We start from the raw sequence: 18,514 nt of genomic DNA on the forward strand, positions 1-18,514 counted from the left end.
ATATGTCTTGGATTCCATGTTTTTAATGAATCTTTAATAAAGCATCTACTATATAATTGTCTAAGGGTCACTTCCGTCTGTCTGTCTGTCACGGTTATTCATTTGCTGATTGGTCTCGCCAGCTGCCTGTCATGGCTGCCGGAACCAATCAGCGACGGGCACAGTCCGGAAGAAAATGGCCGCTCCTTACTCCCTGAGGTCAGTGCCTGTCGCCCGCATAGTCCCCTCCGCTCACCGCTAACACAGGGTTAATGCAGGCGGTAACGGACCGCGTTATGCAGCGGGTAACGCACTCTGTTACCGCCGCTATTAACCCTGTGTGTCCCCAACTTTTTACTATTGATGCTGCCTATGCGGCATCAATAGTAAAAAATGTAATGTTAAAAATAACAATAAAAAAAAAAAAAAGCCTGCTATACTCATCCTCTGTAGTCCGCTGAGCCGCTCCCACCACCCGCCATCTTCCGCTGCACTTTCCGGTGCCAAAGATGATATGGCAGAAGGACCTGCCATGACGTCACGGTCATGTGACCACGACGTCATTACAGGCCCTGCGCGACAAGGACCTGCCATGACTTCACGGTCATGTGACCGCGACGTCATCACAGGTCCTGCGCCCATACCAACGCTGGGACCGGAAGCTGCTGTGGACTACAAGGGGCCTTCGGAAAGGTGAGTATATGTTTATTTTTTCACCTGTGACAAACCTGGCTGGGCAATATACTACGTAGCTGGGCAATATACTACGTGGTTGGGCAATATATTACATCACTGGGCAATATACTACGTTACTGGCCAATATACTACGTGGCTCTGTGCTGTATACTACGTCACTGGGCAATATACTACGTAACTGGGCAATATACTACGTAACTGGGCAATATACTACGTAACGGGGCAATATACTACGTGGCTGCGCAATATACTACGCGACTGGGCAATATACTACGTAACTGGCCAATATACTACGTGGCTGCGCAATATACTACGTCACTAGGCAATATACTACGTGACTGGGCAATATACTACGTGACTGGGCAATATACTACGTAACTGGCCAATATACTACGTGGCTGGGCAATATACTACGTGGCTGGGCAATATACTATGTGACTAGGCAATATACTACGTGACTGGGCAATATACTACGTAACTGGCCAATATACTACGTGGCTGCGCAATATACTATGTCACTAGGCAATATACTACGTGACTGGGCAATATACTACGTGGCTGCGCAATATACTATGTCACTAGGCAATATACTATGTGACTGGGCAATATACTACGTGGCTGCGCAATATACTACGTGGCTGCGCAATATACTACGTGGCTGCGCAATATACTACGTGGCTGCGCAATATACTACGTGGCAGCGCAATATACTACGTGGCTGGGCAATATACTACGTGGCTGGGCAATATACTACGTGGCTGGGCAATATACTACGTGGCTGGGCAATATACTACGTGGCTGGGCAATATACTACGTGGCTGGGCAATATACTACGTGGCTGGGCAATATACTACGTGGCTGGGCAATATACTACGTGGCTGGTCAATATACTACGTAGCTGGGCAATATACTACATGGCTGGGCAATATACTACGTGGCTGGGCAATATACTACGTGGGCTGTGAAATATACTACGTGGACATGCATATTCTAAAATACCCGATGCGTTAGAGTCGGGCAACCATCTAGTGAACTATATTTTTATACATCGTGGACGGATGTGCCGCTTACTTCCTTTTCCTTGACCCTTTGGCTGAGCTTCACCAGCAGAACGGGCACCCAGATTATAGCCTCCAATATCAGATGACATGGCGTGGTGAGCTCAAACAATCCCCCCTCTCCCCGAGTCACTATTACATCGTGTGTCCAGTTCAACATGGAAAAAAATGGGGAAGTTCCTCTTCCAAAATAAAAATGTTGCAACTTTCACAATGGCCCATGGGGCATTTTTCGTCTTCTACTTCCAGGAAATTTAATGATTAGACGCTCGCACTATGGAACTGAAGCATCTAATGACAGTGTGCAAATATCATTGAGAAGGGAGATGGAGCAAAAGCCAGCTATTGCCTATTGTGAATAGGGCATCTTTGTTATTTAATGTGTATACAGGGGTTACCTGTCCCTATGACCCTGCCTCTGCTGAAAAGGAATCTAATGAGAGTGAAGCCGGTGTAGGGCTCACGTGACAATGTCATGCGAGCCCCGGGAGAGAGAGCGCCAACACCGCTGGACCAGCACCAGAGAACAGTATAAGTGTTGTTACCGTACTTTACGGGTGCAAACATGCTAATTGTGAAGGGGTTGTCCAAATAGTGAATCTGGAATTGGTGTTTCCTTTGTTCCTTCATCTATCCATTACCGAGGCATGGATTTCTATTCCCTGTATACAAATTTGGTCTCTTTATCCAACCGGTGTAGACCAACCAGAAGACTCTCATAGAAAAAGTTGAGTATCAACCACACTTAGCTAAAAAGACTAGATTTACATATAGGGAAGAGAAGGTCATATTTCAGAAATGGAAAGGCACAGGGACAAATGAAAAACACCAGATTAAAAAAACAGCATCAGGTATAGAATGGGTATGTATCCCAGAGAGGGTATGAGGAGGGAGGCGCTCTGCTCTCGCTCTATTGGCCCTCTTCCTCTCACCTAACTCTCCATAAAATCTCACCAGTACACACGGTCATTTCTTTGTTCTGTAATGTAAAAATCTGTCTTCAGTGAAACCAGATTTAAGCTGTGAATTGAGAATGAAAAAGCAGTTTGGATGAAGAAGCAGATTTCCCTAATAAGATATATTACAAAGTTGCTTATTTTCATGTGTAATATTAATTTATGAAATAACAGTTAAAATGAGATTTACTCTTTAACATTCAGAGAATTGTGAAATATGTAGTAGAGAAAACAATGTCATCAAAACTACAGCTAGCAGCCCAGTAAGCAATTCATCTCTCATGGGTTTACCGCGACAGAGGACCCAGAAGACCGCAGCGCCTGATTTCTCCTACTCCTGCACTGATTAGGAGCACTTCACCTTCATATTAAACAATGTAAATTTATTTTAGCAGTGCAGGGGTTAACCTCTGTTGAGAGCTCCTGGAGTTTAGGCTCTCAGCTGTGCACTGTTAGCCACTCCCGTCTCCTATATAATCTGGGCCCTGGCTAGCACTCATTGTCAGAGTAAGCTTATGCTGCATGGCTAGTGGTTGTTATTGGAGAAGGCGTTATCTGAATTTATCTGTGACTGCTGCTAGGTTTTGAGTGTGTGATTATTTAATTTCTTCTACTTTGATTTAACCCCATCCTCCACTCCCCGATACATTCCTCTGTTATATGTGAAAGTAGATTTGTATGTTTGGTATTTTTCGTTACCCCTGTTCGTATTACCTTGTTAGTCTGATTAGTGTACTACTACTCTCTTAGGGTACTGTCACACAGTGCAATTTTCATCGCTACGACGGCACGATCCGTGACGCTCCAGCATCGTAACAATATCGCTCCAGCGTCGTAGAGTGCTGTCACACTTTGCAATCTACGACGCTGGAGCGATAATTTCATGACGTATGTGCAATGTAGAAGCCGTTGGTTACTATGCGCACATCGTATACGATATATGTTACACCATGCGATCATGCCGCCACAGCGGGACACTAGACGACGAAAGAAAGTTTCAAACGATCTGCTACGACGTACGATTCTCAGCGGGGTCCCTGATCGCATGAGTGTGTCAGACACTGCGATATCGTAACTATATCGCTCGAACGTCACGAATCGTGCCGTTGTAGCGATCAAAATTGCACTGTGTGACGGTACCCTTATTCCATGGGTGGGGGAAGGGTACAAACTGAGGGCTGATTCAGGAGCTAAGGAAGAGTACGTAGCCCTGGCATCTTCACCATCAGAAGTAATTTTTGGTGCACAGCGAGCTAGGGCACCCCCTAGCGTTAGGGACAGGGAAGGAGTCGTGACAACATCGCTGTAATCAGGGTCTCTGCACCTACATTATGCTGATCTAGCAAAATCCTGGTGACAGAGATTCCCTTTAATACACAGTGTGAGATGGAATGAAAAAACATTGCCAAAGAATACTGTACATGTAACACTAAAACCTTATTTAAACAATAGGCCATTTTCTGATGATCGCTTCCATTTAAATAGCCCTGCAGTAACACATCTCCCCATTTTTAATGATGGAAGCAATTAAAATGGACCTGTCACTTGCTATAAATGTCATTTTTATCTGGAGTAAATGCTGCTGTTTATCTGAACCTGGTGTTTTTCTCTTTTTTCAGCGTGACTTTCCATTCTTGAGATAAATTATTTTCTTTCCTGTATGTAAATCTAGTTTTTTTTTAGTGGGTGTGATATTGAACTTTTTCTATGGGAGTTTTCTCGAGGACCAAAGAGACTGAGTGTACATACAGAGAATAGAGGGCCATGCCGCAGAAATGGAGAGGCGCAGGAACAAAAGAAAAATAATTACAGATTCAGGAAAATAGTGGCATTTTCACTAGGAAAAACAATTACATATTCATGGAAAGTGACAGATATTCTTTATGAAACAATTTTGTGAGCCTTCAAAAGTATTCAAGTCTCTTAAAGGGGTTGTCCACAATTAGGATGAGCACTTTTTGATCTAAATGTTTGGCCCCAATAAAATACAAAAAGCCAATACTTGCCTCCTGTGGCGGCGCCGTTGCAGCAGTATCAGTCCCGGGCCCAGGTGTGGCTGTTATGACACTTGAGCCTGGTGCCCAATCAGCGCTGGCGTCATTGGCCCCGCCTTCGTACAAATTGAATATGAAGAGGAAGTCCGGACTGCAGCCCATCTCTGACTTCATCATGTTCAATTCATACGATGGCGGGGCCAGTGACGTCAGCGCTACCTGGGCTCATGTGTCATAACGGCCGTACCTGAGCCTCGGGACCACAAGTGCCGACACCGCTGGAACGGCCCCTGCACCGGAGGAGAGTCTACGTTTTTTATTTTATTCAAGCCCAAAATTTTCAAATCAAGAAGGGGCTGTCCCAGTAGTGGATAATCACTTTATCAAAAATGCTATGATGCATATTCGAAAGGGAGCGGCTAACTTTAAATCGACAAAGCAGCGGCTCCTTTTCATCTCTGTTCTGTTGGTGGGACGTGACTGGTAATTGACAGCCGGTCCCCCGCTGCCTATCTGAAGGGAGCCTAACATATACATACACAATTCATCAGCACACTGCCATTAAAGGAATAACAAACGCCAATATTGCTGCAAAAGTTAAAAACTTAACGCTATATAGTTATCAGTTATTAATTATAAAGCTATCCAACCACGTCCAGGTGTACCTTTTAGTATGGATGGTCCCTAGCCATTAACTCTCTTACCTCTCTATGTGACAAAACAGCCTCATGTGAATGGGAAGTGAAAAAAGAAACCAGGAATAGCTCACAATTAAAACTTTTTTTCTTTTTTCTTTAGTACATATTGGGTAAGGTGTGGCCCCCTTAAGAGCTCAGCACTCTTACCCACCCACCTGTCCCTCATAAGGTTTTAACGACCTATGCATGGTTTATTTTTCACTCCCCTTTCACATGTGAGCAGACAAATCTCCAAGGGAGCCCAAACTTTTTATTGGCCCTTTTTCCTTTTTGTAGTACTAGTACTGCGCATGTCGTGTCTCCCCCTTTGATGCAGGGCTCTGGCGGTCAAAGTCGTGACATGCCAGCTGTTTTGTACAGCTGACATGTGCGCGCAATAGCGGCGGGTGAAATCGCGATACACCCGCCGCTATTAACCTGTTAAATGCCGCTGTCAAACGCTGACAGCGGCATTTAACTACCGCTTCCGGTCGCGTGGCCGGAAATGAGCTCATCGCCGACCCCCGTCACATGATTGGGGCTCGGTGATGTGCCAGGACAGTAACCATAGAGGTCCTTGAGACCTCTATGGTTACTGATGCTGGCCTGCTGTGAGCGCCCCCCTGTGGTCAGCGCTGATAGCAAGCCTGCCTTTCAGCTACATAGCAGCGATCTGATGATCGCTGCTACGTAGCTGAGCCGATTGAGTGGTGCCAGCTTCTAGCGTCCCATGGAGGCTATTGAAGCATGGCACAAGTTTAAAAAAATGTTTTTAAAAATATGAAAAAAAATATATAAAAGTTTAAATCACTCTCCTTTCACCCCATCCTAAGTAAAACAATAAAAAAAAAATCAAACCTACACATTTGGTATCGCCGCGTTCAGAATCGCCCGATCTATCAATTAAAAAAAAAGCATTAACCTGATCGCTAAACAGCATAGCAAGAAAAAAATTTGAAACGCCAGAATTAAGTTTTTTTGGTTGCCGCGACATTGCATTAAAATGCAATAACGGGCGATCAAAAGAACGTATCCGCACAAAAGTGGTATCATTTAAAACGCCAGCTTGGCACGCAAAAAATAAGCCCTCACCCGACCCCAGATCACGAAAAGTGGAGACGCTACGGGTATCGGAAAATGGCGCTTTTTTTTTCTAAGCAAAGTTTTGAATTTTTTTTCACCCTTAGATAAAAAAATAACCTACTAGACATGTTTGGTGTCTATGAACTCGTAATGACCTGCAGAATCACAATGGCAGGTCAGTTTTGGCATTTACTGAAGCTAGAAAAAAAGCCAAACAAAAAACAAGTGTGGGATTGCACTTTTTTTGCAATTTCACCACACTTGGAATTTTTTTCCCGTTTTCTAGTACAAGACATGGTGTTGTTCAAAAGTGCAACTTGTCCCGCAAAAAATAAGCCCTCGTGATGACCATATTGACGGAAAAATAAAAAAGTTATGGCTCTGGGAAGGAGGGGAGCGAAAAACAAAAACGCAAAAACGAATAAGAGCCGCGGCGGGAAGGGGTTAAGATGAAAAAAAAAAAATTAAATAAAAAGAGATATTTTTTTGCCAAAAACACACAAGAAATGTGTCATTAAGTTTAGGCCTTATAAAGATCTACTTTATAATTGTCTAAGGGTCACTTCCACCTGTCTGTCATGGATATTCATTAGTCGCGGCCTCTGTCTGTCATGGAAATCCACGTCGCTGATTGGTCGCGGCAAAACAGCCACGACCAATCAGCAACGGCCACACTCCGGCGGCAATCAGCGACGGGCACAATGCGGAAGAAAATGGCCGCTCCTTCCTCCCCGCAGCCAGTGCCCGCATACTCCCCTCCGGTCAGCGCTCACACAGGGTTAATGGCAGCGTTGACCGCGGTGTAACGCACTCGGTTAACGCTGCTATTAACCCTGTGTGACCAACTTTTTATTATTCATGCTGCTCATGCAGCATGAATAGGAAAAATATCTAAATGTTACAAATAATAAAAAAAATAAAAAATAGTTACATACTCACCCTCGGTTGGCCCCCGGATCGAAGCGACCGGTTACCGATGCTCCTCGCGACGTCCCGGGGACCGCTCCATGCATTGCGGTCTCGCGAGATGATGACATGCGGTCTCGCGAGACTGCTATGTCATCATCTCGCGAGACTGAAATGCACTCTTCAGACCGGACCGCGCGATGAGCATCGGTAACTGGCCGCTTCGATCCGGAAGGTGAGTATGTAACTATTTTTTATTTTAATTCTTTTTTTTAACAGGGATATGGTGCATACTACGTGACTGGCCAATATACTACGTGACTGTGCTGTATACTACGTGACTGGGCAATATACTATGTGGCTGGACAATATACTATGTGGCTGGGCAATATACTACGTGGCTCTTTGCTGTATACTACGTGACTGGGCAATACACTACGTGACTGGGCAATATACTACGTCGCTCTTTGCTGTATACTACGTGACTGGGCAATACACTACGTGACTGGGCAATACACTACGTGACTGGGCAATACACTACGTGACTGGGCAATATACTACGTGACTGGGCAATATACTACGTGGCTGGGCAATACACTACGTGACTGGGCAATATACTACGTGGCTGGGCAATATACTATATGGCTGGGCAATATACTATGTGGCTGGGCAATATACTATATGGCTGGGCAGTATACTACGTGACTACGTGTCTGTGCTGTATACTACGTGGCTCTGTGCTGTATACTACGTGACTGGGCAATATACTATGTGGCTGGGCAATATACTATGTGGCTGGGCAATATAATACGTGTCTCTGCTGTATACTATGTGGCTCTGTGCTGTATACTACGTCACTGGGCAATATAGTTTGTGGCTAGGCAATATACTACGTGGCTGGGCAATATATTACGTGGCTGGGCAATATACTACGTGGTGGGCAATATACTACGTGGACATGCATATTCTAGAATACCCGATGCGTTAAAAATCGGGCCACCATCTAGTAATTTAATAATCAACTTGCTTAACTGTTCACCATAACAGTAATTTTGACCAGGAGTGCCCAAAATTTCACCTGCCATTGTATTCATTAGTCACAGTGTGCTGACATATTGTGCATGTATATGTTTATATATGGGCTACATAATGTACGTGTGCATAAGGTGTGCAGGCCCTATTTGTTCATGCAGTAACTTCAGGGAACTGGTAACTTCAGGGAACTGGCTGTCAATCACCATGATGTAGGCAGTCACGCCCTGTCGGCAGAGCAGCTGAACCGCTGACAGGAGCGGTGGGTAAGTGCTCGGAGATGGCCACGGTTAGAACAAGCAGCTACTTGGCAACTACCTGCCTGTTATTTTTTTTACAAAAGACTTAAAATTGAAGTCATGGATAAACCCTTTAACCGTTTTCATTCCAGGTGGCTGTGTGAGGAATTGTAAGTCCCTTTGCTGGAATTTGGCTGGACTACAGAACCAGATGCAGCTATTAGGACAGACTAGATGGTTCTGTAGGCACCAAACCATTTTGCCCTGCTAATAGCACACATGTGCTCTATTGTTCTGTTATACTCTGGAAAACCCATTTCTAAGCATTTCAGATTTCAGCACTCAGACATTTTGGGAGAATTTACTATTGTACTTGAGACTAACTGCAATCATTTTCTTGATTGTCGACAGCCTGAAGGATTACAGAAGAAAACTGACACAAACAAAACAGAGAAACCACACAGAAGAGTCTAGAAAAATGACACATCAACAAGCCGTTAACACAGTGCCATCTGCTGTTCGCCCTAGATAGTGATGCGGCATAAGCCTACAGCTGTTGTACACTCCGGCTGTACACTGCAGCTGTAGTAATGTAGTTAGACACTGCTCAAATTATCTTTATTTCTTTTACTTTCAACTCTGGATTTTGGACTATTAGGTAATTCCCAATTTAGAATCCATTTTCTAGGAAGCCAAGGCAACAGTGTGAAGACATATTATAGCTGCATTCCTCCTTTCTGCTGGAAAGTATGCACTGGCAAATCTGACATAACATGTAGGTTTTCAGGAAAGATAAAGGGTCATGAGTATTAAAGTTGATGGTCGATAACCCCTTCTTAAATACTATATTGCCCCACGTGTAAATAACAGAGCAGACATTGCTGGAACGGCATCAGGTCTCCCATGGCTTGCTTGACATTGTAATAACACGTGAGCACTGCAGACAATCCGCGTTCACTGATGGCCTGCTCGCTCACACTTTCAGAAGAAAATTGGACACCTGAAAAGAGTGAGAATTGCAGCCCTTTAATGACCGACGAATGGCTTCAGTGCTCAAGAGGCATTACACTGTTACGTCCTGGGAGACCCAGCATCAACATTGTTGTAATGGTACTGGGGCGATAGGGGAGCATCCGATATTTTTATTTTTTACTGAGTAATTTTAAGTAAAGGTTGTCTGAAGAATGGACAACCCCTTTAATTGACGTGACAACCCTCAAACAATTTTCATAGTTCAAGAGGCAAAAAACACAAAAGCAAAAAAAATTAAAAAGCAGGTCCAAGCTCCAGGTTCTCCTCACACTTCCATTCCCCCAACTACAATGGAAAGCACTGAGCTCGCTTTCAGCACAATCTAGCGTTGTTTGATGAGAACGGTGTGACGTTGCCTTTGCATGCCGAGTAAAATCTAAATAATTAGCTGCTTCCATTAGAGCCGAGTTCGGAAATTGCTGTGCAGCTACAAAGGTGTGAAATGGGTCTTTTCTACTGAAGCGCCATGTGGCCTTCTCCACAGTATGGAGGCCGCCCTGCTCACCGGAAGACATGTGCGGCAAAGCGAAAATCACGGCTACACAGAAAACCAGCCAGGAAGGTCTCAAGGTCTAGACTTATTAACATTAATTACCTGGCAGACATCCGAGCGAATGCCAGTTTTCCAGAAACCCTGGCTACTCAGTTCTACTGTCACTTCACGCCTCATTGTGTTCTTCTGTCTGATCTTCTGAAGAGCTTCCTAGGTAAAAATGAAAGGAAAATTGGTAGGTTGTGAAACGAAGACAACAGCCTATAGGTGGAAGAAATCAGATCAGATAATTCTGCCCTGGTAAGATGCCGTACGTAGAGGACGGCACCGGAGAAATCCCGATGTCGGCTCAGGCTAGGGACAATGGAGGCTCCAGCCAAGTAGGACAGCATCATGTAAACAGGGATTAGGCGGACCATAAAGTGAACGCTGCAAACAGCCTGACCACTGTGAACTCGATGATTAGGTTATTACAGCGAGTGCACGAGCCGGGAGCAGGAACATGGGAGCACGGCTCCAATACTGAATCAGTGACAGCAGGCACACTCTGCATAATCAGAGAGAAATTAATTACTGGGTGCCGAGAATTCTGCTGGCAAAGCACGCACCACGCACAGGCTGAAACCGGGGTGTACGAACCAATGACTGAACAAGGAATAAGCAATTGTGTCACATAGGGTTAATTACACATGGTGAACTGTGGGGGTATGCTCCAATGTAAGGCAATGTAAAGGCAAGCATTGCTAAATATTGCCTCATAATAACTTGTACATCCCATGACACGTGACTTTTAGTGTGCCGCTCTGCGTAGGGAAGTGCAGGAGACGTTATTTTTTGGTATACGTTGGCTGCCCTGGGGCAGACAGACACATTAAAGGGCCATATGAGAAAACACTACTAACCTGCAGATATGGGGTTATCCGCAGATTAATAGCGTTCTGAACCTGCCCGTTGCCGGCATTTTGAGCCCCACTACTGAAATGAAATTATCTACTCCGGCAGCGTCCAGTGGTCCATCACAGGTCCACTCACTGAGCCCCTGGCACTGACTGACAGCAGCTTATCATTAGGGTCGGCTGGCAGTCAGGCCCATGGGCGCAGTTACAGCCGCCACTCTACATACACAGAGCAGTGACTGAACCTGCGCCTCCCCCATGATGGCCAACTGGACGCTGCCGGGAGGAAAAAAGTTAATTTCCTCTTGGCAGCAGGGCTCTAAGTGCAGGTGCCAAGTAGGATCAGAACACTATTAACCTGAAGATTAATCCCATATCAGCAAGTTAATAACATTTTTTCAAGTGACAGGTTCCCTTTAAAGGGAAATCCGTCAGTAGGTTTTTACTATATCATCTGAGACCCCGACTCCAGTGATGTATCACTTACTGGGCTATTTGCTGCAGTTTTGACAAAATCACGGTTCTATCTGCAGCAGATCTACCAGTTCTATGAAAGCAGAGCTCTGCATAACCTCACCGATAGCTGTGATTTGCAACTTTCACTCTGCATAGGCAGAAAGTTGCCGATCAGTGGTGGGGGCGAGGCTGTTAAGAATTCATAAATATAGACTACATGGCAGCAGGTTTACTATTCCTCCAGTGATAATCTCCTGCTGATAAAACAGTGCTTTTATCAGAACTACAGCAAGCAACCCAGTAAGTGGCACATCGCTGCAATCAGCGTCTGTCTCTACCAAACGTGGCAAAAACCTCTCTTACTACATGGGCAGTAGTTAACACAAACACTTGATACCCCTCTCCTAGACGTGGAGAATAGATAAAACAAGAATAAGCCGGGGAAGAAATCTCAGAAATAACCGCAGCTTCTCTCTCAGTCAGGCCAAAGAACCAGATTTGATCCAGTTCACATGAGTGCATTCCTAATGTAGACTATGTGCTCGGTATCGGCGGCAGGATCTGGGCGCACGAGACAAGCGATCTGTCAGGAGGCGCTGACCTTGTGTGTGCTCCATCTACAGCTAATGGGTCACTGACCAGCAGCGCAATCCACGCACCGATGATCACAGATTGGAAACTTTTTTTTGGAGGATTCAAATGTCTCACGCTTTTGTGGGGAAGATATATGGGCAAGGAAAACGGAATTTTTTTTTTCTGTTTTTTAAGTGTGATTTACAAGCAGAGCGCAGACAGCAGATTCTAGATCGGAGACTGAAAGAGAACACCCTAGGAAATATATATTACAAGAAATACCACTAAAGAACAGGGTGAAGAAAAGAAAACTTTGGGAAGTGGAAAGAAAAGGTTTGTGCAGAGCACTGAAGACAAAAAGTAATTTAAAAGGCAAAACAGTTTGCTCTTAAATATCTTTCTGTACTGAGTAAGCTGCAAAGTATTCCTTAGGGTTGTAAGTGACAGCACTGGAGATCCCGCTGAACGGAGACTGAACTGTGCCTCATTAATTGTTCTCTGTGGGTAACAATAAAGCTTACCTCCCTCTGGACCAATTTCTGCTTATCGGCTTGTTTGACTTTGGGGCTGTTGGCCAGCAGATGGCGCAGTTTTACATAGCTTTTCCATAGCTTCTGGTACCTGCGGAAAGGTGAAGAACTGGTCAAAGGGCAGGTCCTAAAATGTGTGATCACCGGGAGAACGCCGCAATGGTGTAGAACCTCAGAAACCTCATACTTCACGGACTTAATAACAGAGGAGCTTTCAGGCCGCTTTTCATCGGACGTCACCGCTCTCCCCCTGTTAAACCCAATTCTGTCCCACTTAGTAGTAAAATGAAACATTGCAGAGAAAAGATTCTAGGTTTAGAAAAGCGCTGTCCATTTGAATCTAAGTAGAATGTCTTCTGTGTACCTGGAACTTTATTATCCCCATCAAAGTAAATGACACCCTGTCGTCGTCTCGCTTCATCTACAGACAGGCTATTTTTCTCCATGCGCTTTTCTCAAGTTTCAGCAAACATTATGTGGATTGAGCACCTTTTAGCACAACGCAAAAATAGAGATAAATAACCAGTATCCCTTCGCTGCAGTCGCTCTGCGGAGCCGACTCCATAAACGTTAATAGGTAAAATAGCAAATTCACTTGGGAAGTGACAACTCTACTGCGGTGAAGCAGAGAGAAAGTGAAGATCTTCTACCCACAAATTTACTGAGTAATTTCCCTCACTTGCCAACTGGGGAACTTTTCTACTTTGTAGTTTCGGTAGTTCGAAAGCTTAACCTGGCAATACCCACCTTGGAGCGTGTTAGGGTGTGTAGAGCCTGCTCTATACATGGCATATGTTGGCTAAAAGGACCTCTCACTTGCTAAAAAAAAATCCCCAAGCTCCCCAGATTCTGCAGCTTTTATCCATATTGCACTACGTCACTCCATCGAACAGATATTCACATTTGTTTCTTTGGAATGCAGAATGTGAAATCTCTGCTTGCAGTCCAACTGGGTGGACTGCAAGCAGCTTGGCAGAGTTTAAGACTACAAGATCAACTGTCGAGCTGTGATTAACAGTGTCTGGGAGTTAGGGGTGAAAGTGTGTGCCCTCCTGAGAAGCCTGAAGAAATGCCCACTTGGACTGGGAACAGATATTTCACATAGTGCCCTCCAGAAGCAACAAATATAAATATGCCTAAAATGGAGCAAAGCAGCGCAAAACAGAAACAATATTCGAAATCAGGGGAGCTCACAGATTTTTAAAAGGTATTAACAAGTGACATGTCCTCTTTACAAAGCAGGCATATGTATCTAACAGCTGAGTCCATAATTGAGCACTGCTAGCTGCAATTTTTGATAGCAGCATTGAAATGACACTGTTGTTGGCCATCACGCGCACCGGCTTCCACCAGCTCCCCGTAACGTCATTGCAATGCCATATTGGTACCCTGGGATGTACCAAAAACGCTGCAGAAGTAGAGGACAGGATAGTTCACCAATTACTGTAGGGGAGTAAGGGATCATGCAGACAAGCGTAGAAATCAGATTTTTTTTATCGCATCACACACCAACCCATGATATCCAATAATGCTGTTCAGAAAACAATTTTTCTTCTCGGGCCGGCTGTCGATGAGAAATAAAATTACAGCATGCATGATTAATTCTATGAGTGAGTAAAACAAGAAAAAAGATCCCAAACAGACAATCTGAGTGGCAATCTATTCTTATGGATAGATTTCTGTAGTAAACCTAGTAAGCTGTATGTGATCATGTACGGGTTTTCATGTAGTGTCCAAAAACTTATCACACCAACGTTACATGGAGGAAAATGAGAGAAAAATCTGGATGAAACTTGGACGACTTTTCCTACGCTCCTCTGCAGCCGTCCTAAAGGTTGTGGACAGTGTAGGGAAAAGACTGTCACTGGATAAGATGTACATGACTGGGAGATCCCAGCTCTCTCCGCCTACCCTCGCCCACAGCTAGCAGAAGAACTTCTCATTGTCTCTGCTTCTCTGATAATGGAGAGGGATCTAACCAGAGAATGGACAGGAACTTACAGAGGAAGGAAACAACTAGCGGCTAACACGTTAGTGCACACAGGGGTAAGACCAGATTTCCTGCAACTAACTTGATTTACAATTTTGCCATTTAGTACACCGACTATCAAATGGAGACAAGTCTACTGAAACAACAGTAACCAATTAAAAAGTTATTAAAGCATATTATACCAATATTGCATTCGCTAAAGCCAAGCTGTCAGTCAATACATGCTGCTCAAACCACGGGCAACATGAATCAGAGCCTGGCTGCGGTATGTTTTTCTCTGAAGCGCTCCAGCATTTCAACAAAAGCATTGTCTCCTGGCCAACTTCTGCCCACACCACTCTAGATAATTAACAGGTCTCCCCCTGTCAATCACCTGCAGGGGCCTGTGGAGAAGATGACTGGGGGAAGTATCGCACTAGTCAGATCTATAACTATGGGGACCATTGGGCTCTTCAAAATATGGCCCTGATTTATCAAAGTATTTAAAGCCAGAAAACGTAAAAAACACTTAGAAAAGTCTCAAGTTTTTGCACAATAAAAAATGTGGCTTTTGAAGTTTTCACACCCGCTTTGGAAAGCTCTGCACCTCTGGTGTGCACCTCTTATTGCACTTCGTGTATCCTACTCCTTCATGAATCAGCCCCTTTGTTTCCTCTGAAATGAAATCATGCAGCCAGGTTCCAATTCATATTGCCTGTGGTGTAGGCAGCATCAATCAATTGATAGTTTCTCATTAAATAACGAAAACCCCGATTACAAGCTCCCTTTAAAGGGAACCCGTCACCCCAAAAATCGCGGATGAGGTAAGCCCACCTGCATCAGGGGCTTATCTACAGCATTCTGTAATGCTGTAGATAAGCCCCCGATGTTACCTGAAAGAGGAGAAAAAGACTTTAGATTATACTCACCCAGGGGCGGTCCCGCTGCTGGTCCGGTCGGATGGGCGTCTCTGGTCCACTGCGGCGCCTCCCATCTTCATTCCAAGACGTCCTCTTCTGATCTTCAGCCACGGCTCCGGCGCAGGCGTACTTTGTCTGCCCTGTTGAAGGCAGAGCAAAGTACTGCAGTGCGCAGGTGCCAGGCCTTTCTGACCTTTCTCAGCACGTGCGCACTGCAGTACTTTGCTCTGCCCTCAACAGGGCAGACAAAGTATGCCTGCGCCGGAGCCGTGGCTGAAGATCAGAAGAGGACGTCTTGGAATGAAGATGGGAGGCGCCGCAGTGGACCAGAGACGCCCATCCGACCGGACCAGCAGCGGGACCGCCCCTGGGTGAGTATAATCTAACGTCTTTTTCTCCTCTTTCAGGTAACATCTGGGGCTTATCTACAGCATTACAGAATGCTGTAGATAAGCCCCTGATGCCGGTGGGCTTACCTCACCCGCGATTTTCGGGGTGACAGGTTCCCTTTAAAGCGAACCTATCATGTAAAAAAAAAAAAATGCTACTGACCTGTAGATATGGGGTTAATCAGCAGGTTAACAGCATTCTGAAGCTGCCCTGCGCCAGCACTGAGAGCCCTGATGCTGGGAGGAAATTAACTTTATCTCTCCCAGCAGCCTCGGGCTTTCAGTCATAGGGGTGGCTTCACAATCACCGCTCTGCAAATGACTGACAGCCAGCTCAGAATTGATGAAACTGTCAGTTGGGGCTAGGGTGCTGTTATAGCCTCCACCCACGATGAACAGCTGCCTAGAAGATAAAGTTCAATTCCTTTCAGCCGCATGGCGTCAGAGCTATCAATCTTCAAATTAACCCCAAAACTACAGGTTGATTGTGTTTTTTACATGACAGGTTCCCTTTAAATGATTATTTTTTTTCTTATTGTATTGTTCTAATTTTTTTCTTTTTGCCATTTTTTTGTTTGGCTAGCATCATAGGTCTTAAGATGGAAGCAAAATATATAAGTCACAATGCAGAAACAAGGTCCATCCATCTCTCAGTTCCCTTCAAACCTGTCGATAACCATGTACAGAGGTGTGCAGCTCATGTAGGGGAATTTTTGGGGTATGTCAATTTCAATGTTGCTCTTTATGCTAAATAAATGTAGCTCAAACAGGGCGTGCTTCAACGCTGATCTCTGTCTTGGAAAGGATATTAGAAAAATTGTATTCTAGGCACAAGCGAGAGGAACAGTGCGGCTGCTGGAATATTACTTCTCTCAAGTACCATGTTGGAGAGGGAGGCTGAGATAGCCAAGTATGCAGGAAAATATTTGTGACACCCAGGTAACTATGGCAGTAAGTAAACCTATAAAAAACACAGACATATACTCACCAGGGTAATGGCTAGAGTCAAAACTGACAATGTTACACAAGCCAGACTCGACTATCAGTAATGAACCAATCATTATCAGTATCGAGAAACACTAAAAGCGTCAGAGATGAGCAATTACCACTTCTAGGCAGGCATACCGTATATATATTTCTCGCCTGGCATTCTTCCTGCCAAGGGTGCACTCCTCCCCAGCGCTGCCATTTGTCTTTATTTTGCTGAATAATAGTGTTTATATATCAGCGGATCTAACCTGGGTTTTCGATCTTACAGCACAATCCCCCGCTGGTAACCAGCCATGGATAATTAGGCTCTTGTCTTTCAAAGTTCTCAATAAACAATTAGCGCAAGAACATGAATCTTCATTAAACACTTTATTGAAACCACGACATTGACAAATCTGTGTAAACAGGAGTTCAATGTACGTAATCAGTACAAATGGCGATGTTTTCTTTACGTTCTAGATCAGAGGTCCCCAACTCCAGTCCTCAAGGCCCACCAACAGGTCATGTTTTCAGGATTTCCTTTGCATTGCACAGGTGATGCAATTATTACCTGGGCAAGACTAAGGAAATCCTGAAAACATGACATGTTGGTGGGCCTTGAGGACTGGAGTTGGGGACCTCTGTTCTAGATCATGAGCTGCGGAATGAAAGGGAGGAGGTGGGGGGCCGACACGGAGAAGACCCAGGTAACAAGGACACGAGACCGGAAATTCTGTGCAATGGTGGCACTCTGGTTTCTTCATATATTGGATTTTCTATCACTGTGCAGTACCCTGCTGAAAATATATTCAATTACATTTAGGAAATGACCGACCTCTAGACGCTGACCTCAGCATTCTCATTACTGACATGCCTAAAGGTACCGTCACACTTAGCGACGCTGCAGCGATACCGACAACGATCCGGATCGCTGCAGCGTCGCTGTTTGGTCGCTGGAGAGCTGTCACACAGACAGCTCTCCAGCGACCAGGGGAAAGACTTCGGCATCGTTGAAACTGTCTTCAACGATGCCGAAGTCCCCGGGTAACCAGGGTAAACATCGGGTTACTAAGCGCAGGGCCGCGCTTAGTAACCCGATGTTTACCCTGGTTACCATCGTTAAAGTAAAAAAAACAAACGCTACATACTTACCTACCGCTGTCTGTCCTCGGCGCTGTGCTTCTCTGCTCTGGCTGTGAGCACAGCGGCCGGAAAGCAGAGCGGTGACGTCACCGCTGTGCTTTCCGGCTGCCCGCCGCTCACAGCCAGAGCAGAGAAGCCCAGCGCCGGGGACAGACAGCGGTAGGTAAGTATGTAGCGTTTGTTTTTTTTACTTTAACGATGGTAACCAGGGTAAACATCGGGTTACTAAGCGCGGCCCTGCGCTTATTAACCCGATGTTTACCCTGGTTACCAGCGAAGACATCGCTGAATCGGCGTCACACACGCCGATTCAGCGATGTCAGCGGGACCTCAACGATCAATAAATGGCCCAGGCCATTCCGACACGACCAGCGATCTCACAGCAGGGGCCTGATCGCTGCTACGTGTCACACATAGCGAGATTGCTACTGAGATCGCTGTTGCGTCACAAAACTTGTGACTCAGCAGCGATCTCGCTAGCGATCTCGCTATGTGTGACGGGGCCTTAACCGCTCATCATGACG

General features: G+C 45.2%; 1 protein-coding gene across 1 annotated transcript in view; it reads right to left on the bottom strand.

The window, feature by feature from the left end:
• The window catches only part of DROSHA (drosha ribonuclease III), a 300,535-nt gene that overhangs the window by 151,141 nt on the left and 130,880 nt on the right, over positions 1-18,514 (bottom strand). Inside the window, exons 15-16 of the mRNA XM_069730615.1 lie at positions 12,592-12,691; positions 10,248-10,355 (exon numbers count right to left, since the gene is read on the bottom strand). Of these exons, the coding sequence (XP_069586716.1) occupies positions 10,248-10,355; positions 12,592-12,691 (208 nt within the window). The remainder of the gene's footprint in view (positions 1-10,247; positions 10,356-12,591; positions 12,692-18,514) is intronic.

The sequence above is a fragment of the Ranitomeya imitator genome, chromosome 6, assembly GCF_032444005.1.
Source record: "Ranitomeya imitator isolate aRanImi1 chromosome 6, aRanImi1.pri, whole genome shotgun sequence".
Classification (NCBI taxonomy): Eukaryota; Metazoa; Chordata; class Amphibia; order Anura; family Dendrobatidae; genus Ranitomeya; species Ranitomeya imitator.